Consider the following 23,047-nt stretch of genomic DNA (forward strand, 5'->3'; position numbering starts at 1 on the left):
ACACTCTGCATTTCAGCTGGCTTTGTAATTCACTGCAGTGCCCTCACAAAACTCGCAGACTATACTCAGAGTTATTGCTTTATTAGGGGAGTTGTGTGTTGCTGTCGTGTACCGTTGAGTTAGAACTGACCCTGCAGTGGGTTTTCAGAGGCTGTAATTTGCCTGAGAAGAGATGACCCATCTTTCTCCCACAACACAGCTGGTGGATTCAAACATCGTGCTTTGGGGTTTGCAGTGCAGCTTCTTACTACGAAAGCCACCAGAGCTCTCGATTAGGCAAGGACCAGGTTATAATTCAAAGCCAAGAACAGTTCAAGACATGCTTTTATTTTATTTTTTATTTTTTTAAATCAAGACAGTTCCCTCAGCCACGCTATAAAGGCCTCTCTGTAGCCTTCAACCTCACAGCCTTCGCTTCTGCCCTGTTCAGGCAAGTGTTGCAAAGTTTATTTAATTCTGCCAATTAAGTGCCCAAAGGCACTGCGTTCTGCCCAGCAAGGTTCCCTGGAAGGTACTCAGTTTATTTGCTCTGTGGGTTAGCAAACCTACGTGTCTCCAGAGGTGTAGTTACACCAGCAGCAAACCTTCTGCTCAAAGGCACACAGCTTTCTCCTTCCATGACCTGGAAGCCCATTGCACAACCTAACCCAGCTTCTTCATTCTGCCTCTGTTGCCATTATTTCTTAATCGTCACAGCTGTCTCCTGAATCAAGGAGTTTCAGTGCAGGGAGCTGGGGTCCAAGACATGCACTCACTCCTTGGCTGTTTTTTTTTTTTGTTTTTTTTTTTTTTTTTTTTTTTTTTTTTTTTTTTTTTTTTTTTTTTTCTTTGTTTGTTTTTTTTTTTTTGTTACTAGTAACATTTCTCCCCTCCCCCTTTCCAGCTTCTGGGATGGCTCACCTTCTAGAGGGTTGACAAAACTGACTCATCCCCACAGTAGCATCCTGTACACTACAATGTTTGCCTGATTCCACCCCACGTGGGTGCCACATGTACTGTATTTATATTATTAGCATATGCTAGGTAATCCATTTGTGGGGTCACAGGCATCTCACATTTGCATCTTTGCATCGGCCTACCCAGTCACCTGGTGAGAGTAACACAGAGCCAGGGCTGGAAAGCCGCATTGAGTCATTTGAGGCACTGCAGTTGCACTTCTGAAATATCTCTGGAACCAGGCTGACACCACTCTAAGTCCAGCTGTCATCACCTCTCATTTGGAGGTCAGCAGGAATCTCCTAATCAGACTTCCGGCTTGGAGCCTTGCTCTTTAGTCTTCACCCAGCAGCCAGATGGATCCTCTTAAAATATGAATCAGATGACATTACTCCCTGCTCCAACGCCTCCGATGGCTTTTCTGTGGGATTAGAAAAGAACGAGACACCTCCAAGGCCTTTAAGAGACATAGAAGGAGGCCATTCTCCTCCTCCTTCTCTGTCAGTCTCTGCTCACCTCACACTAGTCTTCTTATTGCTCCTTGAACAGAACAGGGTCCTTCTTACCCCAGGCCCTTTGCACTGATGTTGTTGAAATCTCCCTCCCCAGGTCTTTGAACAGCTGGCTCCTTCTCATCTGTCACGTCTCAGCTCACATATCACTTTTTCTGGGAGGCCTTTCCAGATCTCAGCACATCCCCTCACTAAGCCTTCCTCCTCTGGCTCTCTTTTCTTTTTGGCTCTTTGGAAGGAATACACAATCTAAAACGATCTCGTCTGTGTCACTGCTTGTTTGCGATCTTTCCTCTGCTCACACCTCTTCACTCGAATTGAAGCTTCTCGCCCACTGCTGTGTCGCCAGCGCCTAGGGCTCACGCCTGAAACGATCAATATATGTTGAATGAATGCATGAGCCCCAGATGTTGAGGAGGCCTAGCAGCGGCAGCCCGGGGCTCTGGAGATGTCACACACGCCCCCTCCCCTCCAGGAGTGGTTATTAACTGCGGGTGGGCTCATGCCCTTCGGGTGGGTTGGAGGCCCAGGGCCTGCAGGGGGAAGTTGCTGGGTTAGGGAGCTGAGCGGGCACTAGGACCCTGCGTGGTGCCGCGGCGAGCGGGGGGCGGCGGCGGGGGGATCCGCTCTTTATCCCTCTCAGATCCCGGCTGCGGCCACTTGTGCGAGCTGGGCCCGCGCTGTGGCCGCCTGCTCCCTCGTCGCGCCATGAGCCGCAGGTTCACCGTCACCTCGCTGCACCCCGCGGGCCGCGCCGGGACTCCCGACTGCCAGGCGGGCGAGCGAGGTGCCGCAGACCCCGGCGACGTCCCGCGGCAAGACACCAAAGGTAGAGGCCGCAGGGGGCGGGGCCGGCCGCGCGCGAGGCGAGGGGGCGGGGCCCGGAGGTGGGCGGGGCGAGACGGGGGGGGCGGGGATTCTGTCGAAGGGGTCGGGGATTCTGCCGAAGGGGGCGGGGCCGGGCGGGGAATGGAGATCCCAGCCGAGAACAAGAGAAAGGACCCGAGGAGGGGCGGGAGGGGTGTGTCGAATGCGGAGGGGCGTGACCAGAGAGGTGGGCGTGGTCACACGGAAGAGGGTGGGGCCAGGGGACGATGTGGCTTTTGGCCCAGAGCAGATTTTCTGGTGGTTGGTTCTAGCCTTGGGGGCCTGGCCAGAGGGCACTGAAGGAGCTAGGCAGGGGGTGGAGGGAGATGCGGTGTACAGCTTAAGTAGGGATTCGGACCTGAGAATTAGGAGGGTGGGCCCAAGGAAATGTGGAGGCTTATGATTGAGGGGGAGGGATGTGAGTCCAGAGCCCAGGGACCAGAGAGACTAACTCGCTAAGGGCGTGAGAAAGAAAGGTCAGGACTAGAGGTGAAAGGGTTACATGAGGAGTCAAGACTGAGGGTGAGGTCAAGGCGCAAAGGAAAATTGCTTTGCGTCATGGTCACTGGGGCAGGTCACTGGTCAGCGATGCCCAGGCCGATGACTGGAATGTCACGGTCAGCGACGGTGGCGGGGTGGCGGAATGGGGAAGAATTCCAGAAAGAAGATGGGAGAATGGGGAGCTGGTTTGGGCGCTGGGCAGCCAGAACTAGGGAGGATCCCCTGGGGACACTCAACTTTCTGTTCCAGCTCCCGAAGGGCTTGGGAGGAGCAAGTTCAGGCCACTTAGGGGGCGTTTCCTTCTCAGGCCTGGTGCTTGGATACCCTTGGTGCAAAGAAGGAGGTGCAAAAGCCTTCGTCCAAGAGGCTGCACGCACAGTCCCCACTGCAGGGGCCTGTTAAAGGGGCCCCCTGCCTGGCTCTAAGCCCCTTAAGAAGGAACCAGGCACTTGGCTTGCAGTGGCCCCAGCACAGGGAGGAGGAAGAACCTGTCCAGGCCGCCAGGGGTCGCTGCCGAGCCGCAGGCGAGCTCGCCTGACCCCAGCAAACCCTGGAGACACCCTTAAGGGATGTCTTTGGTGAATTTCAGCCTTGTACAGATGATCATATTCACGCCTAGCATTTCCCAGAGCTCTAACCCTGTAAACCTTCTTCTGGAGTGGCCGCTCAGATTTCTTGGACTCCTTCCACACTTCCCCATAATTTGGCATCCCCTTTCCCACTTCCAGGAACAGGGGTGAAAATCGGAAATGTGGGAGACGTCAATCCCCTCTTTTTTCTTCCCACTGACTTTTTTTTTTTTTAAATTTTATTATTTTGTGTGCGTGTACCGTCAAATCAGATCTGACTGGTACAGGAGGAGATTGCCCCTCCTTCCCCGGCAGAGCATCTGGTGGATTCAAACCGTGCACCTCTGGGATTGTAGTTGCAGCTTCTTGCCACTAGGCCACCAGAGCTCCCCCTTCCCACTGACTTTTATAGTTGACTTTTAAGCTTTGGCCAATTGGCCTCACAACTTATCCTGAATCTGGCCACATCTTCTCATCTTTGTGACCACTGCCAATGGCGTGAGCCTTGAGTCTCTCACGCATGGCCATGCTCATATCTTCCTCAGGGATCTCCTTGCCTCCAGTACTGCCTTAACCATCTTCCACACAGACTCCCAGTCATGTTTAAGGTAAAGACAGAATCCCTTGGTCTTTGATTCAAACTCTCCGTCTGCTTCTGGTATCCCTCCCTCTGCCTCCAATTAGCTAGAGAAGCTTCTAAGACACAGCTCTTTGAACGTCTCTGAAATCCTTCACTTTCCCTTCTTCCCAGGCAGAGGCAGACATTTGCCCTACTGATGTCAATTATTTACTTGTGTGTCTGCTTTGGAGCATGTCACAGGCATGGGTTGTATCCTTCATCTTTGTCTTCTGGGTCCCAGCCTGGCTCTCATACCCATCAGATGAAAGGGCAAGTGGTTGGAGGCATCTGCTTCTTCTGCCTTCTCTCCTCCCACTTCCCACCTCCCTGACCTGACCATAAGATGGTCCTCTCTCTCTCACCCCAGGGTACTTCTGCAGTTATTCATTCACACTCCCACGATCTGGCCCTACGGAAATAAAACCTAGCCCACAGGTTTCTGGGTATGCAAGTGTGTGTTCAATTACCTGTGGGTCTGGGCTGCTGTGTGCTCTGTGTGTCTCTTAAGTCTTGAAGGAGGACCATCCCACACTAGCTCTGATGACCTGTGGGCTGCCCGTTGAGTCACCATTTATGTGTGTCACCATTTGCCAGTGTGTTGATGGGCATGTTGATGAGTGTATTTCTGTGTCCATGTGTATGTGTGGGGTGGGTTCCTGTGTGTGCAGGTGTGTGCTAGAAGCCCCATCTTGAGAATTATCTGGATGACTTTTAACCTGTTCAGTTCTGAGACAGCTTCAGGTACCTCCTCCTGGGAGGTCAGGGTATGGGAAAGCAGACCTAGGCTGCCTGAGGAAACGCCAACATCTGGTGGCATCTCTCTCCCAGCTGTTCTTCTACCAGCTCTCTGGCTCCAGGGAGATGCTCTATCTCCTGTCCTCACCTGAGTTCAAAGGCAGGGATGGCAGCTTGTGTAAAGTGGAGGAAAGGTTGGCAGTCAAAGTGTATGAGCATTGTCCTACAGTCTGGCTCATGAAAATGGGGTTTGTCCCCTGGGGGTGCTTATTTCCAGGAAGATCAGCTGTAGGTGGGAACATGACTTACTGGGGGTGAAAGATTCTAGTCTGAAGCCTCAAATGCATTTTTTCCTGCCTGCAACCTACACACTCCAGCTGTGCTGTGGGAAGACTGTGACCTGATGGCGGGGGGGGGGGGGGGGGAGTACACCTGGTACCAGTTGTTACAACTCTGAGCTACTCCTCCGCGTCCTTCCCCACCCTCCCAGAGTGTGCCTCAGTCTCTCAGAAAAGGACAGGGCAATGGGAACAGCTCTGACTTGGATTAAGACTCGCAGGAGCTGGCATGTGTCCTCCTGGAGGGAGAGTGAGCCTGACCGTGGTCTAGTCCAGCCACGCTCAGGTTCTGTGATGTGGCCTGGGACACTTTACTTCTCCTCTTTGGGCCTCAGTTTCTCCACCTGTCGTATAAAGGAGTAGACAGGAAGTTAGCCGAGGCAACTTTCAGTTACAAAAACATTTAATGAGCTTTGTGATTGAGATTATTTGATAATCTGGAAGACTGAGTTTCTTTACCTCTTCCAGACTCCAATCTCAGGCTTCAGTCTCTCCATCTATAAATTGGGGAGAATGACGCTATGATTTCTGCAGATATCTGATCTGGAGACCACCTCAAAGCTGTCCAGGGAGCTCTTCAATTGCCCTCTCCTCAGGTCAGGGAACCAGACCTCACTGTCCGGTACCTTGGCCCAAGGTGAGCCCTGGCAATCTCCATGACAACAAACTGGTTATGAACGGGCTGCAGTTGCCATGGTGACAGGCTTCTGTCTCTCCCTCTCTGGCTTCCCCCCTCCTCTCCCCTTCCCTCTTCTCAATGAACCAGAGATATCTGCAGGCCCAGCTCTCCAGGTGGGGTGGGGGTGGGCGGTGGGTGCAGTGAGAAGGGGGTCCGGATTGGGAAAGTGGGAAGACAGGGCTGAGATGCAGGGGAATGGGGGGCTGTTGAGGTGCTGTTGCCATGGCGACAGGGCTGCAGCCTGTTAATTAAGCCCCCGGTTGCCACGGAGATCATGTTGGTTGACGTGCTCTGCAGTGAGCCCTGTGTGTGTGGGGTGCGCTGTGCCCTGGACTCATTGATTCACTGTGAGGGTTTGGGTTTGGAGGACAGGCATGTAGGGTGGAGAGAGGGACCAGCATGCAGAGGAGAAGGAGGAAGAGGAGGAGGAGGAAATTTGGGGCCTGAGCTCCATGAAGTCAGAGCTGAGGTTACTAGTAGGATAAGGATATGGAGATAAGAATGGAGGCTGAGACGTAGTGGGGGAACACTATTCTGGCCTCAGTGGAAAGGGGACATGGTCAGCTGGCTCCAGCTTCCTCTTCCTTGATCAGTGGGTGGAGCCTTGGACTGCAGGTCAGGGAGCTAGACTCTACTCCTCAGTCAGCCATAATCTCACCCCATAAAGTCAGTTTGTACCTTCCATTTCTGGAGTCCAGTTTTGCCATAAATAAGGGAATGGTAAAAACAATTTTCAAGGCTCTTCCAGCCCCCTTAATCCTTAGATACTCAGGAGACAGCTTTTCTGAGCATTTTTTCCCCTGAGAAACAGGATGGGAGGGAGAATGAGATTTAGAAACTCTGCTTCAGAAATAGTACCCTGCCCAGCTTTGCATCTTGCCTTGCTTTAATGAGATGGTGACCTCAGTCCCTCCTAGATCTTGCCACCGCTCTGGCTGGGAGGGGCTGTGGCCTGGTGGCCAGGTTCCTGGGGCTCAGAGCTTAGGGTTCACCTCTTGTCAGTCAAGGCCAAGCTGGCAGCCTAGTCGGTGCCTGCAGTGTTTTCTCAGTGTGCACTGCGGAGGGTTGGTTCATGGCCAGAATTGGGCCCAATCTCCTTGAGAGGTGAGAGGTGTGAATCCAGGGCTTGGGGTCTCCCCTGGGAACCATCTCCTCCCTTGGCCTGAGTTTCCCAGGAAGGGCTCCTTGACCTTAGTCTGAGATAGAGAGGGTGTCAAGAGTTTTCAGAGCAAGAAGTAAGCCCTTGGCTTGATCCAGCCCAACCCTTTCATTTTACAGATGACAATACTGAGGTCCAGAGAGGGGAGAATCAGTTTTGCCTGGAGGGCAGATAGAGGAGTTTGGGGCCAGAGGACAGGATGAGACCACTGTCTTCTGAATCCCACACATTTCTTGAGATAGGAGCTGTGATAAGAGTGGATAGAAAGGAGACCAGGCCTTCACTTGCGTACAGCTGGAATCAAGGTTCTTCTGTGGGTGGGCTCAGTAAAAAAACTGCTTCCTGAGTGATGGGAGCTTCACTAGCTCTAAACTACAAATGAAGGGAAATGCCTAAGGGGAACCGCGCAGACTGGGACTGCTGGATAACCCCAGCTTCTACTTTCTGCCACAGTATTTCTCAGACTCCACGTTTTACTATCTCGTGTCTCCACAGAGCAGTAGCAAACCACAGTGACAGTTCTGGGGTGTATGTGTGTGTGCATGCGCGTGTGCGTGCATATTATGGCATGTTAGAAGTATGTAACTGCTTGAACATTTCTCTTACCCTTGTCACCAATTCAAATTCACCTTGCTGTCTTTTTTTTTTCTGTCTTCTTTCTTGTGTGCCTAGGTTGCACACCAGATTAAGCGTTAGGCTGCTAGCTTCTAGAAAGTCTCATGATTTGAGTCCACTAACCATTCTGTGAGAGAAAGATGAGGGAGTTTCTCTTCTAGAAAGATTTGAAGTCTTAGAAACTCTAGAGGACAAGTCTACTCTGTCCGATGGGGTTGCTGTGAGCCAGAATCCACTTGACAACAATGGGTGACACAGTGGGTGGGTGGGTTTTTCTTTCTGACCCAGAACAGTCCTCATATTTTGATTTGCTAGTTCCATACTCCAGAGGGCCCAGTGAGTATCCTTCAGACCTAGTGGCAGTAATACCTTGCTGGTGGGCCCTCAGAGACAGCTCTGAGTCAGCTCCTGCAGACTCCACGGTTGACCCAGTCTGAAGTCATTGACAAATTTGTGCAATGGAATCTGGGCAGCTGGCCCTGTCCACGGTGCTGAAAGAGTCCTTTGCTGTTACGGGGTCTGCAAGAGCTTTGTGTGACTTTTAAGGACCCTCGAAGGTCTTGGAAGTCTGTCTTTAGTTGCAAGAGCATAGGCCAATGAAGTCTTGTGCCCCCGCCCAAAGCCCGAGCACAAGAAAAGGGTGAATGCTCATCTCAGACCCAGGCACTGTTCCTTTTTTAGTGCCAAGAAAGCTGCTGAGCAGCTTGGCTATCACTGCATCCTTGCCCTTCTGCTGGAGGCAGGACCAGCTTAAAAAGGGATTCTGTTAAGGAGAGGAAGTCCTAAACCGGAGTAGGAGAACTGAGTTCTGGACCCATGCGTACCGGTCCTGGGTTCTGTGATTATAGGCAGTCATTGCCCCTCTCTGAACCACTGTTTCTTCACCTATAAGGTGAAAGCTGTGCATTACACAGAATGACTGACAAGATCCCTCCATCCCTGGAAGGGAAATCTCCTGGGAGTGAGGGTTAGCTGGCATTGGGGGGCTAGAGTGAATCTGAAGTGCATTTCTCCTAAACCTGCTCCCACTCTCTATATAAATGGTCCAGAGACTCAAAGCACCCAGCCCTCTGGTGCCACTTCCTACAGTATCTTCGCCACTGGCTCTAACCTCAACTCCAGGAGTGGTGGAGGGGCCCTGGGTGCCCAAGCTTGTGAGAGGCTGGTCTGGGGAGGGGGGCGTGGGGAGGAGCACTGAGAATGTCAGCTCTGGAAGCTTCAGAAAGCAATCCTGGATTAGGGGATTAGACACTCAGGACCCAGGAGAAAATCTGATTTCAAACCGACAGGCGGCCTCATTCCCCCCTCCCCCACTCGGTCCCTGGCCAGCCTTCGGACCAGCCTGCCCTCCCTGGAGGCTGCACCACCCCCGGTGAGGAGCCCAAGCTCGGGACCCTGAGTGCTGCCTTTCCTCCTCCTCCCCCCTCACCTACGCGGTCCACCTTAGACTAGAGGGTCCTTGTCTGATGCCCCCCAGGACCTGGTCTGGGGTAGGACGCGGCTCCTCCTGTCAGTCAGCCCGGTGACAGTTCATTGCAGCCCTCAGGCTCCACCCTTCCTGGTTTAAGACGAGATGGGCCAGACAGTTGCTCTGTGACCCTGAACCCTCTGGGGAAGCACAGTGCTTCAGCTAGACCCCTAGGCTCTACCCCCCACCCCTGGGGCTCCAGCCCCTTTAACTGTGATAAGGGAGAGGGTCTGCTTCACCCCCTTGTCTCCCTGGGGAGCTTTGCAGACGGCTCTCCGGGGCCTCCTATTTCATGGCGGGCCCCCTGCTGCTTCAGTCTCTCTTATCTGTCCCCCGAGGGGTCAGCTCAGACCCCCAAATCAGGCGGCCACTATGGGGCCGCCTCTCCACGGCCGCGACCTAGTTCCCTGCCGTTATTTTTAGGGCGCGGGATGGCACCTGCCCACGTGCCGGGCCCCGCCTGCGCCGGAGTGTGTGGGGGAAGCTGCGTCTGTTCAGGGGAGGCGAGGGCCCCTGTCCCCCGCAGCAGCCCCCCTCCTTCCCACGCGCAAGCCCCCCGTTTTCCTGCGAGGGGGCCGCCAGGAGTGCTCTGCCCGCCCCTCGTCCCCTCTCCTCCCGCCCTCCCTCCCGCGCTCCCCCCCCAAAACCCCGCCAGTGGCTCACGCCTCCTGCATACGGGATGAGGTGAGCAGCGCCGCCGCTGCGAGGGGGCGCGCGCGGGTGTGAGCGTGTGTCCGTGTGCGAGTGTGTGTGCGCCGGGCGGGCGGGCACTGCAGCTTCCTCCTCCGTGGAGCGGAGAGCGAGCGAGAGCCCGAGCGGCCGAGCGGGCGACAGAGGCGGGCAGAGGGGCGCAGGCGAGCCGGCGCAGTGCTCCGGGGCCCGGCGCGTCGCCGCCACCGCCGCCACCATGCTCAACAACCTGACGGACTGCGAGGACGGCGACGGGGGCGCCAACCCCGGTAAGCGGCGGCCCGGGGGCGGCGGGGCTGGCAGGCAGCTCTGGGCTTCGAGGCGGAGCAGGGGGCCGCCTCTTCCAGAGAAGAGAAGGCAGGCACCGGGCAGTGGGCGCTAGAGGTGGCCTGGCGCTGGGCTCTATTGGAATGCGCTTGGCGCTGTCCGAGGTTCTGGAATGCGCCGCGCCCGGGGCGCAGGGCTGGGGGTTGGGGGCTGGGGGCTTGCTGTTGCCCCCTGGCCCGAGGCAGACGTGGGTTAGCCGGGAGGGGGAGGAGATGGAAAGGGAGCTGGAAAGGGCTGACGTGGAGCTCGACGGAGCGGGAGGAGGGAGCAGTTTCCCAAGAAGGGACCCCGGTGTCCTGGCGCAGAGCAGGGACCCGGGCACCGGAGGGCGCAGTCTGCTGCAGTCCCTTCTAGCTAGACTTCTAGCAGGAAGGTGGGGGGAGGAAGGCGGCGATGGGAGGCTGGAGCCTTATGACAGCCCCCGTCCGGGCTGCAGTGTCTCCTTAAGGGGACACTTGGTGCAGTCGGGGTCCCCTCCCCCCAGGCTGCCCCAGGTCCTAGCTCAGACTGTAGGTACCTCCTTCTCCCTCGTCCTCAGGAGGTTCTCGGAGTTCTATTCAGGACGGAGAGCAACATCACCCTCCTTTCTCCCTTCACCCCCTCTCCTCTGGGTGCCCTGGGGCGGCAGGGGGGTCTCCAGGAGTGGCAGAGGGTATCTCTCGTAGGCTCTGGAAGCTCCCCCAGAGCGGCCTGGGGACGGGGTCCCAGTGCCTGGCTCCTGGCGCCGCGGCGGCGCGGACACTGCGGTCGCGCTGCGGTGGGTGCGGAGAGGCTCGAGGAGTGAGGGGCTCCCAGCAAGTCCTGTCGCCGTGCCCGCTCTCCCCCCGCCCTCCTCCGCGGTTTCCTTGCTCCGAGGTCTTGAGGCCAGCCACCCCCTCGGGCTGCCAGGCCCCCAGCCGCCCCCCAGCGGTCTCCGCCATCCATCACGGCTGTCAGCCGCCCCCACCCCCCACCCTCCAGCGGCGCTGCGTCCCCTGAGCGCAAGCGCCTCCCGCTCGGCTGGCTGTCTGCGCTCAGCGCCTTCCAATGCTCCCCTGGGCATTGCCTGACCCTCTGGGCGAGACTTCTGCAGATGCCTCTGGGGGATGGCTAAAGGGCCCCAGGGTTGAAGAGCGAAGTCTTCCAGGGGCTGGAGGTCTTGACTCTGAGGTCCCTTGGGTCCTGGATCTGAGCCAGAGTTAAGTGGCCACTTGGGCTAGCTGTGGACACCAGGGTCCCAGATCCTTTGTCTTGGATCTCCTTTCCTCTGTGGGGCTGGGTGATACACAGGAGCCACAACTATCCACTGACCAAACTCATCCATCTCCCCAGTGACCCTGGGGTCACCTCATCCTGCAGCTGCCCCCCTTCCTGCAGCTTTGTCTGCGGGGTGGGGAGGAGGGTTGGCAAAGTGGAGTCTGCGGCAGCGCCAGGCATCTCAACATGATGCCTGGGATGTGAAGGGGGGGGGTTGTCGTTTCCATCCGGGATCCCCTTCAGATGGCTCCTCTCTGAGGCCTGGTCTTCCGACTTATGGAATGGTCTCATCCCCCAGCCCTGGCTTTTCTCCTCCCATGGTGGAGCTCCTGTACCCTGAACATTTACACGAGGCCTCTTGAGGCCTAGGAAAGAGCACTTGTGTATATGGAACCGGAGTCAGCTCACGTCACTTCAGACCCTCCACCATCAGTTTCCACACCCTGAATGTAGCAGGGCCACCACTCTACAGATGGGGTCCAGGACCCCGCACTAAAGTGGCCAGGACCTGGGCCAGGCATCAGGCCCAGTACAGGGAAAGCGTCCCAAGGGGGTCTGGAGATGGTGATAAAGGGCACTGAGGGTCTCCTAGACTTGAGCAAAAAGGGACTGTCCACTAGAAGTCCCCAGCCCGCTGATCTTAGGTCGAGGGGTGGGTGGACCTGGCGGAATTGATGCTGGTCTAGGGATGAGAGGGTGGCCAAGTGAGAGGGCTCTTCTGGATGAAAGACTAACCCAAGGACATTGTCCCCCAGATCTCTTTTCCTTTTGGGGTCTGACGCCCCCTCCCCACACTCCAGAGCCGACCTGGGGATTCCCCCGGGCCCAGCCCCCGGGCCCGGGGGAGACTCCTCAGGCCACGCTGTTTGCATGTTTCCTCCCCGGGAGCTCTGGCCGCCGCAGCTTAATTGAAAGCCGATTCGGGCTGAGAGCTCCCAGGGGGCGGGGGCGGGGCGGGCTCAGCCTCCGTCTGTCTGGCCCCGGTCTCTCTCGCGCGCGCCTCTGTGCTCCCATCACCCTGACTCTGGGCCCTGGAGAATCGGGGCGAGTTTCCCCTCGGTTGTCCTGCGCCTTTGAGGGCTCAATGAAACTCCCCAGCCCTCTCGACCTGTGCGCCCTGCGTTCCAGAGAGGGGACCAGATCTGCCTGGGCAGACGAGGTCAGGCGCTTGGCGTCCCCCCCTAGCAGTGGGCAGAAAGGCGGGACCCAGGGCTGGCCGCCCGAGCCGCCCCCTCCCCGGCCCTCATCTCCTGGCCCGGATCCGGCCTGAGTCTGGCTCCGCGCTGCGCGTGGCGTTACATAAGCGACTGCGGGCGCGTGGCCGGCTCAACTCGGCGCTGCGCTTTCGGCCCGCGCGGTCGCCATGGAGACCGGCATGGGGCTGCCTCATTGCTGGGTCTCCAGCCTGACGCCCCCCTTTCCGCCGTCCCCCACGCGCCACGGGTCCTGGTGAGGGAGGAGAGCACGGGGAGGGGTGTGAAAGGCAGAGGAGAGGGTCACTCTTGGCTGGACTTGGCCTTAAGAATGAACGCTTTGGCGGGGGAAAGGGACCCAGCCCCATGAGAGACACATGGGAGACAGACAGGGCCCTAAATCTTCCAGGTGGAAGCAGGGATGTGGGCTGGGGAGCCGGGCTGGGTGAGACACCACGTACGTATGCTAATCGTAATGGTAAGGGAAGCGGCAATACCAGCAATAGCTACATTTATGCGCACGACACACTCAATATGTACTTCTTTTAATCGTCACAACAGCCCTGAGTTTAGCAAAATCTCTTTGCAGAGGAGGAAACTGAGGTTTGGAGAGTTTGAAAGTCACCTGCTGGACAGTGAGGACACCGCCAGTGAAGCTCCAAGTCTCCCAGCCCCGTTTCTTAACCACCACTATTAGATAATTTTTTTCTTATCGTAGCCCTTACCCCCCTCTAAGAAGCCAGCATCTTGTGTTAAGAAGAGAGACGTCTTTCCAGACTTTCCAGCAGGAGAAAGAACCCACCTTCCTTATTTCTTTTGCTCTCTGGCCCCAGATTCTGAGATCTTGAGCTTAGGAACAAATTTTACCTCCAAAGACTTTTTCCTGAGCACCTATTACATGCTAAGGCTCATAGGACAGAGTTCCAGGAACACACTTCTAGATGAGGGGGAAAACGAGCAGGTGGTCCCTTCCCTCTGGAAGCTGGAATACTTGCCTTGTGAGGTGGAAGGGGTGGCAGGAGTGGAGGGGGGTGGGTTTCTCTGGAGCCGATAAGGTATCACTTCTTCCCCCTTTCTAATTTTGAGATAGGATGGGATTAAGTTTGTTACAGAGGGAGAGGGCCCTAGGTGGGTGACTAAATAGATTTTTCTGGAAGCAGGGAGGCAGAGGATGGGGAGGATTTGGGTAGATGGAAATAGAGAGGGAGGGATGCTAGGAGATATCAGAGTACATAGGGCCTCAGTTTCACTTGGGATTTGTTCAGTGACGAGTGCCTCCAGAGTCTGGAGGATGGATGACCACCAGTGAGATTCAGCCCTGGAATGGTGGAAGCACGGTGGTGGGAGCCCGGGGAACATGTCTGCAGAAGCTTCTTGTCTCTCTCTCTGAAAGAACTCTTCCATGTTGTCCGAGAAGCTCTCTCCTTGGATAATCTCATCCAGGCACAGGGTTTCACACACTTCCTGCACACTGTTGCATCAGTTATTCTATTTCTTTTTCTCTCTCCTGAGTCCCTGAGTCCCATACTGACTCATATAGCCCAGTGACTTCTGGGTATATCTATTAGCATTATGTGTCCTCAACCAGATCTGACACCTTCTCTTCCATTCCTACCCATTTAGAACCATTACCCACCCATTCCCTTGTGCTAGAAAACTCCAGGCATCCTAGATTCTTCCTCTTCTCGTCTTCAAATGTCCGGTATAGAATTTTGCTGAGAATTCTCAAGCCTGTCCATTGCTCTGTTCACTGACCTGGGTCATTATCTGCCCTTGACTGGATTACTGCATCTAGCTAACTTCTTCATTCTTTACCTCAAGACTAGCAAAAAGAATAATCTCTTGGTGATACTTCTTTGCCTGAAACTCTTCAGTGACTTCCTGTTATCCTTTGGATGTGGTCCAAATGCTTTAATATGACCTGTCAATCTGTTAAGGGCCCAGCCAGCACATACCTTCCCAGGCTACCCCATCCTCCAGTCCTTTTCATGGCCCTTCCTCAGGCTCTAGACAGATCAAACTTCTCTTGGCTTCTTTAACCCACTCTGTTCCTCCTCACTTCTGGGCCATTGAACACACTGTACTGTCTGTCTGGAACACTCTCCCACCGCCCTCCCAGTCTAGCTCTTACTCATCCCTCAGCTCTCAGACTAAAACATCGCTTCCTCTAGGAAGCCTTCCACGACCTCCCAGCCTGAATGCCTCTCCTGTGTCCCTACAGTCCTTTCTTTGTCTTTGATGGTAGCACTTGCCACTTTAGGCTGGGAATTTCTGGTCACTGGTTTATCTCCCCTGAACTTGGGTTGCTTGGACGTGGATAAGGTTTTGTGTATGGTTTTTTTGTGCCTGTACTGGCACATGGTAGACCCTCAATAAATGCATGATGACTTAGGTGAGTGGAGGACGTCGGAGTATCTCAGAAGAGACACTGCTCTAAGAGGTGGAACATTCTTGGGGCCACAGGTTGTGTCCTCTCCCTCCCTCCCTCCTGGGAAAAAGCATATCCTCACCCCAAGCATTTTAGGGTCGGCCCAAGTACAGGTGAAGAAGGGGACCCTGGAGACCATGCAAGGGTCCTGGTAAATGAAGTAAGACTCTCAGGATCAAGGAAGTGCCCCACTCTTTATCAGACATTCATGGCAGGGAGCATGTTAAGCTCTTTATAGGTAATATCCACATAAAACCCTGAAAGGGATGTGTTAGCACCATTTTCCCAGGGTACACCCTGAGGTTCAGAGAGTTAACGGGACCACACAGCTGGATGGCCAGGTGTGTGGAGGGCAAAGCTGGTACCAGACCCCAGACTCCTCCTTCTCAGGTGATGGCAACCCCAAGGAGAGCAGTCCTTTCATCAACAGCACAGACACCGAGAAGGGAAAAGAGTATGACGGCAAGAACATGGCCTTGTTTGAGGTGGGCTGCATGGAGTGCTGGGCCCACCCACAGTTCACCCTCCGCACCCCTCCTTCCCCGGCTTGCAGCACCTTCTTTGGCATGGCTGTCTACTTTAGGTCCACCTGGGGCTCCCCATCCCGCTTCCCTCCCTGCCTCTCTGTGGCCTCTCCCCATTTCCTTGCTTATCAATCCCTCCTCCTTCCCCATCTCCTCTCAGCCTCATCCCTCCTTCTGCCTCCTACCCCCTAGTTTCCCCATTGCCTCCCCTCGCTTGGCTCCCAGCCCCCTGACACTGCCCCCTCCCTCTGCAGGAGGAGATGGACACAAGCCCTATGGTGTCCTCCCTGCTCAGCGGCCTGGCCAACTACACCAACCTGCCTCAGGGCAGTAGGGAGCATGAGGAGGCAGAGAACAATGAGGGTGGCAAGAAGAAGCCTGTGCAGGTGGCGGTCTTGGGGGTGGAGGAGGGAGAGATAGGGATGAAGGGACGATAGAAGGATAAGGGATAGAGGAAGAGGAAAGAAGTCTGATGGGTGGATGGATGATGGAGGGAGAGGGATGGGAGATGGGGGCTGAGGGAGGCAGGGAGGTTGAGCGTGGAGATGGAAGGAAGGTGGCTGATTTGAAGGGGAGGCAGTGGAGACAAGCAGAATGGACAAGAGGGAAGGAGAGGGAGGCTAGAGGGGAGAGGGATGAAGCACTGGCGATGCAGAGGAGAATGAAGGATGGAAGGGAGCGGTGATGTGGGCCTGCTGTGGGGGTGCGCAGAGGCTGACGCTGGCCTCCTCTCAGGCCCCTCGGATGGGCACCTTCATGGGCGTGTACCTACCATGCCTGCAGAACATCTTTGGCGTCATTCTCTTCCTTCGGCTCACCTGGGTGGTGGGCATTGCAGGCATCATGGAATCCTTCTGCATGGTCTTCATCTGCTGCTCCTGTGTGAGTGACCCCTCCCCTCTCCTGCCCCTTGACAGCTGGGGCTGGGCAGAGGCCTGGGGGTGGGAGGTGGGAGGGTGGGAGCATGAGGCCTGAGCTTTTTATAGGAACCACAGCTTATGATCTCGGAGAGTAAATTAGGCCTGACTGGGCCTCCCTGCGTCTCACATCAAGGCTCGTCTCCGAGGATTGTTAAGCATCTTTCATCTAGGTCTTTCTGTGTGTGCATTTATGTGCGTTTGTGTAATTATGTAAGTAATGAAGACTCATTGCCTATGGATGAACAAGACAAGTGTAAAGGAGAAATAGAATAGGCCCATCTCCTCCCCAGAGCCGAAACTGTGGTAGGTCCAGGTTAATGAAAGATGCGAGTGTGTGTCACAGACAGCCTTGCCATTGGGTTTTCCCATCCCCTCTTCAAAAATAAAATATTCACCCAACACCTATTTCTTTTTTTTTTTATTTTTAACTTCTTTTATTCTGGTTTACTTACAAATTTCGTATACTTTGTTTTTTTCACACTGGCTCTTTCACATTTCCTTAACCCACCCCTCCCTCTACCCATCAAATTGTATAACCCTATGATTTGCCCCGCAATGCATCCTCACCCCTCTACTTCCCTCTTAAATCCTCATACACGTTTTACTAGTCATTTATTTCTGTAACAGTGGTCTTATGCAGTATTTGTCCTTATGAGACTGAGTTGGTTCACTTAGCATAATGCTCTCCAGTCCCTCCCAAGTTAGGTAGCAACACCTACTTCTTGTCACATGTCTGTTTCCTCTCACATGATCCCCAAGACCGTCCTGGATGTGAGGTACCCAGTGGCTATGTCCCTTATATGGATATGGAAACTGAGGCTCCAAGCAGTGGCCTGAATTGCCCAGGGCATACAGCTCAGAGGCCAGACTGGGATTTCCAGCGTTCTCTGATGCTATAGGGTGTGTGCCTTCTGCACACATGGTGAATGAGAGGTTTTCTTGACAAGAGGACTTGGCAGGAGTTGAAGTTGGAACGGGACCAGAGGGGAAGCTCAGCGGAAGAGGACTTGTGGGTTTGGCGGGTGTTTATGGGGTATCAGACTTGGTCATGGACTTGGCCATCACCCAGATCGCCGCTGCCCCCCTGCCCTAGCTGCCACTCTGATCTTCTCTCTCCTCAGACAATGCTCACGGCCATTTCGATGAGCGCCATCGCCACCAATGGTGTCGTACCTGGTATGTGACTGGGGCCGGCGGGAGGGAGGAGACCTAGTGGGTTAGGGACAGGCCCTGGGTGATTGGAAGTGGGGATAAAGCCCTCCTAGGCTTTTGAGGTCAGCAGTACTTGAGGGATGTGATATTGCAGCCCTAGAAACTGGCTGCCAGTGTGTCTGGGGTAGACAGGGGCAGTCCTACTGGGGAGAGAAACAAACCGTTTCTAGTGTTGAAAGGACCACAGGAGTCCTCCCTCCTCAGCCTGGGACCCTACTCTCCACCATTTTGTTTCCTGAGCCATGACCTCCTTAGAGGAGTAATTAGCAACTTGGTAATTAGTGCTGCAAAATGCAGGCAGAGTTGCTGGCTAAGGCTCCTGCCAGACCCTTCTCGAGGGCTGCAGCCTGTGAGTTCCAGAGCAGGGTCCTCCCTTCCTCGTCCCTGAGCCCCCATCACTCTCCAGCAACAGGGCCCCTCGTGCCTCTGGCTGATTCCAGGTTCTCTTCTGCAGCTGGTGGCTCCTACTACATGATTTCCAGGTCGCTGGGCCCGGAGTTTGGGGGAGCCGTGGGCCTCTGCTTCTACCTGGGCACGACTTTTGCTGGGGCCATGTATATCCTGGGCACCATCGAAATCCTGCTGGTGAGAAGGGCCAGGAGGAGGTGTGGGCCCCAGGCTGTTGGTCGGTCATCCAGTGCTCCCTGGACACCTCCTCTAGGCCAGCCGGGCAGGGAGGCTGGAGAGAATCCAGAGTGGTTCTGTTTTGAAAGAGTTCACAGTCTAGTTGGGGAGACAAGATATTGTAATTATGTAACCTAGACAGCTGTCATTTCTCAGGCACCCACTGTGCTCCCAGCAGAGTTTCAAGTGCTTTACTGTCAGGATCTGGAACCCTCGTGTGGTTTAAGTATCATTATGTTCCTTTTACAAATGAAGCTCAGAGAGGGAGAGTGATGTGCTCAAGGTCATTCAGCCTCCAAGTAGGTTGGTGAGAGTCAAAAGAATGGTCAATGAGACAGTAGGAATGTCGTTATAATAGCTCCCTTCCGCATGCCAAGAGACTGTGCCAGCCAAGGGCTCTGTGAGTGGTCATTGTAGAGGAGTGATAGCAAGTGGGTTACAAAAGAGAAAGAGGGTGTGAGGAGCCCAGGTAACGAGACCTGCTGGGAGGGGTGACTGCTGGAGCCAACCACTGTGGAAGAATCTAGGTTGTTGCATTGTGTTTGCAGGAGAGGGTCTCTCTGGTCTTGCCCCTCTTCCTAGAGATGGTGGAAATGGGAGAGGAAAGAGAAAGGAGAGCTAGTGTTTTGTAGCCCTTGAAGCCCAAAATATGTGATTTTGTTCTCTTGACACTCCTGGGAGTTAGAAGATAGTTTAAGGAGTGTGTGACGTGATAGGAACCTTTCTCACCCCAGATCCTGTGCTTTTCTGTAACACCAGATTGTCCTAGAGAAAGAAGCAGAGCACAAGGGGTGACAGGCCCCTCATTTCAGGGGAGGATGGAGGAGTGCAGGGCCACGGAGGTGGGAGAGGGGATCGTAAAGCCTGGGGAGACAAATGAAGAGAGAGTAAGAGAGCTTCCTTAAGTATGTTTATTATTATACAGTCCATTCTGCCCATTGTATGCAACTTCGAACATGTCAGAGTGGAAATAATAAGCATCCAGAGAAAACTATTAAGATGTTACTGTACTTTCTTCTAGTTTTTGATTTTCTGTGCAAGATTATATCCTACCTTTGTAAAACAGATCTTTAACAATTCCCTGAATCACTTGAAATTCTTTGTCACTATTATTTCCAAATGAAAAGAAATGTTTAAAGAATAGAAACATAGTAACATGTGGTGTATAAGTTTTAGAAAATACAGATAGACAAAAAGAATAAACACATTTCTCTGTTCCAAGAAAACTATTGTCAACATTTTGGTGTATTTATGCTCAAACACACACTACACGTATGAATATTTATATATGTGTACATATATTTACAAAAATTAGATCATAAGCTTTTTTCTTTAACTTGATTGGTTTTTTAAATTTTTAAAAAAAAATTTATTATTTTGTGTGTGTACCATCAAATCAGATCTGATTGGTACAGGAGGAGATTGCCCCTCCTTCTCCAGCAGAGCATCTGGTGGATTCGAAACATGTACCTCTGAAATTGTAACTTGATTGTTTTTAACTGTATACTATGAATACCTTTTTTCAATCAGTCCACACAGATTTGTGTGAACTTTTTTTAACTGCCCCTTATTTTATATGGGAATAGCATGATTTATTCACCCAACCTGCTAGAGATGAATATCTAATTTATTTCCACATTTCTATTTGAAATAATAATGACAACAAATAATCATTAAAGATGATAATTAAGAAAAAAATAATAGAAGTCAGTAATTGCTTTCAACATCTTTGTAATATCATTTTGAAAATAAGTGCACCATAGTCTTTTGCAGATAGACTGTTCCTTAACCATTCTCCAGTCAATTGAATATTATTTCCAGTATTGAACTGTGAGCCCATATGAATTAAGAGGCTATGATGGGCCTTTTCCCCTCACCCTGAAGCCCTGCTTGTATTTCAGCTTATTTCCCTAGGGTGATTCTCCGTTGGTCCTCACTAGCCTCCTCTCCCCTTCCCCACAGGCTTACCTCTTCCCAGCAATGGCCATCTTCAAGGCCGAGGATGCCAGCGGGGAGGCGGCAGCCATGTTGAACAATATGCGTGTATACGGCACCTGCGTGCTCACCTGCATGGCCACTGTGGTATTTGTGGGTGTCAAGTATGTCAACAAGTTTGCCCTTGTCTTCCTGGGTTGTGTCATTCTCTCCATCCTGGCTATCTATGCAGGTGTTATCAAGTCTGCCTTCGACCCACCCAATTTCCCGTAAGTGCTGCCCCTTGGAGCCCAGGGCATCGCCCTCTTTCCATGACCTGATTTCAGGATCTTAATACCCATCACTTCCAAGTCCCCTCTTGCTATTTCTCATCACCTGAGTGATGATGGTTTGGGAGCAACCTTTCCTGGAAGGAGAACTTGCTTGGGGGCAAGATCTTCAGGGTGGGGTGACTCTTCTGGAGACGAAGACAGTGCCCTTTGTGCGGGTCAACTGCTTGCTGGAGGGCTGAACATTTAAGCAGTTTCTTCTGAAGGAGGCATCAGTTTATGAAGGGATGAACAGTTTTTTGAATGGGTACAACACCCTGGAATGGGACAGCCTCTTGGTATTACACAACATTCCTAGGCTGGGAAGGGACACAGAATCCGGGCTTAGATCCCTCTTGGATCTGCCTCTGTATCTAGAATAGGTTCCTTGACATCCCATTGTCCCCTAAGAGCATTGACTGCTGTCCGTGGTGCTGAAACATGGCATCCAATTGAAACCTGGGCTGCGTATCAGAATGACTCTGGGGAACTGTGAACAAACATTGATGTCTTGGCTCCATCTCAGTTAAATCAGAAAAACTGGAGGTGGGGCCCCAGCCTCTGTGCTTTTCAGAGCTTCCCCAGTGGATGCAGCGTGTGGCCAGGGCAATAGTCGTCCCTCTCCATCTTCCTCCCTTGATTCTCCCCCTAGGATCTGCCTCCTGGGAAACCGCACGCTGTCTCGTCACGGCTTTGATGTCTGTGCCAAGCTGGCCTGGGAAGGAAACGAGACGGTGACCACGCGGCTCTGGGGCCTTTTCTGCTCCTCCCGACTCCTCAATGCCACCTGTGATGAGTACTTCACCCGAAACAATGTCACGGAGATCCAGGGCATTCCTGGTGCTGCCAGTGGCCTCATCAAAGGTCTGGGGGACAGAAGAGGGCTGGTCTCCAGGGAACACTTCAGGGATTGTAGGTTAAGTGGTCAGAGCGAAGCAGTTCTCCTTGGATGCAGTTAAATTAAATCAACTTTAATTGAGCACCTACGCAGGGCGGTGTTCTGTTCTTAGTGTCAGGGAGGACTAGAGATGAAAAAAGAGCCTTCACCACCTAGTGGAAGAGGAAGTCATCAGTTTAACAAGTGCGCACTAAGTGCTTATGAAGCACAGAGCCCTGTGATGACCACTGGATGCACAAAATAATGAAGTCACAGTCCTTGACCTCAGGGGTGTCTAGCGGCAAGGGACAAGGGTGTTAGCAGATAAATGAAGGCTCTCCATTGATGTGCATTCAATGAAGAGAGACTGGCCAGGGGAGGGAGCGATCACGTGTCCGAGGTGCTAAACAAGGGTTCACCTGAGAAGGAGTCTGAAGGACAAATGGAGATTTTTTTTTTCAGTTTTACTTGGGGAATAAGGGAATTAGACAGAAGAACAGCTTGCCTAAAAAGCATGCAGACACAGGAGAGCATATTGAGTCCTTCCAACCACACGTAATTTGTTATGACTGGGGCATAAAGTGCAGAGGCAGGAGGGGCAGGGAAGATGTTGGCGAGGCTGGCCTGCGTCAAGTTGCGGTGGGCCTCGGGAGCCGTGCGGAAGGGTTTGGACCGTGTCCAGGGCAACAAGGAGTCAGCGAAGGGTTTTGAGTTAAGGGTGGGAGGGGCATGGTCCGATCCACTTTGCTGATGGTTCTCTCTGGCTGCTAATGCAGTTGGGTTAAAAGGAGAAGAGAGGCCAAGAGGCCAAGGGGAGGCTGATGCCGAGTATCCAGGTGAAGACGTGACGCCCTTCTGAACTAGAACAGTGGGGCTGTGCGGTTGAGACGGAGCAGACATCCTCAATCCGGGGCAGCTTTCCCCCGAGGGGACGTTATCTGGCTTCCGCTGTTAGTAGTTCTCCTCTCCTGGAGTGGAGAGCAGAGACAGATTTGAGAAATACTTGGAACGGATGACAGACAGGAGGGGGAGATGGTTATGATAAATGGGGCATGAGAGAGAGAAAGAGAGGGAGGGGGGTGAACAGTTGAGAGCGATGCCAGGATTTCGGAATTGTTGGTGGTGCCATTTACTGAGCTGAGGGGTATGGGAAAGGAGTGGGTTAGGGGTGGGTGGCTGCTGGGACCCGTTTGGACACATTGACTCAGAGAGAGATGTGTTTGTGCTAATCCCACTGGACCAAACTCTCTGAGGGCAGAGATTTGACCTGATCCATCTGTGCGATGGATGCAGGCCCAAAGTGTGGGAAATGTTGGTGGAAAGAAAATGTACCTAAGGTCTGAGGGAATAGGGAAGTCAGAGAAGCTTGTCTTGGACTCTTAATTTTTAACCTTTATTATGGTATAATATATGCAACATAAAGTTTCCCATCCTAACCATTTTAAGTGCTGTTAGTTACGTTCATCACATTATGCATCCATCACCCTTGTCTATTTTCAAAGCTTTTTATCACCTCAAACAGAGTAATTCCCTGGTCCCTTCCCTCCAGCCCCTGATAACCACTAATCTACTATATCTATACGGGTGCCTACTTAACTATTTTTATGTAAATGAGACCAGACACTATTTGCCCTTTTGTGTCTGGCTTATTTCACTTAGTGGAATGTTTCATTCATGTTCACGCATGTTGTCCCACACACTTGAACTCCGTCACCTTTTCTGGCTGGGTGATCCTCTGTTATATGGATATATCCCATGTTGTTTATTTATTCATT

The 23,047-nt window shown here is 53.2% G+C and overlaps 1 protein-coding gene across 2 annotated transcripts in view; it reads left to right on the forward strand.

Annotated features, from left to right (window-relative positions):
- The first annotated feature begins 2,156 nt into the window (after positions 1-2,156).
- Positions 2,157-23,047, forward strand: part of SLC12A5 (solute carrier family 12 (potassium/chloride transporter), member 5) — a 38,651-nt gene continuing 17,760 nt past the window's right edge. The window contains exons 1-8 of one of the 2 annotated variants that reach the window (XM_006881588.1): positions 2,157-2,277; positions 15,263-15,357; positions 15,651-15,782; positions 16,132-16,278; positions 17,438-17,492; positions 17,983-18,113; positions 20,115-20,356; positions 21,048-21,259. In XM_006881588.1, the coding sequence (XP_006881650.1) occupies positions 2,157-2,277; positions 15,263-15,357; positions 15,651-15,782; positions 16,132-16,278; positions 17,438-17,492; positions 17,983-18,113; positions 20,115-20,356; positions 21,048-21,259 (1,135 nt within the window). Of the gene's footprint in view, positions 2,278-9,740; positions 9,958-15,262; positions 15,358-15,650; positions 15,783-16,131; positions 16,279-17,437; positions 17,493-17,982; positions 18,114-20,114; positions 20,357-21,047; positions 21,260-23,047 lie in introns of those variants that run through there. The other variant, XM_006881589.1, reaches the window with a different exon arrangement.

This window comes from Elephantulus edwardii, unplaced genomic scaffold (genome assembly GCF_000299155.1).
Source record: "Elephantulus edwardii isolate Elephantulus edwardi_28Jun2011 unplaced genomic scaffold, EleEdw1.0 scaffold00015, whole genome shotgun sequence".
Classification (NCBI taxonomy): Eukaryota; Metazoa; Chordata; class Mammalia; order Macroscelidea; family Macroscelididae; genus Elephantulus; species Elephantulus edwardii.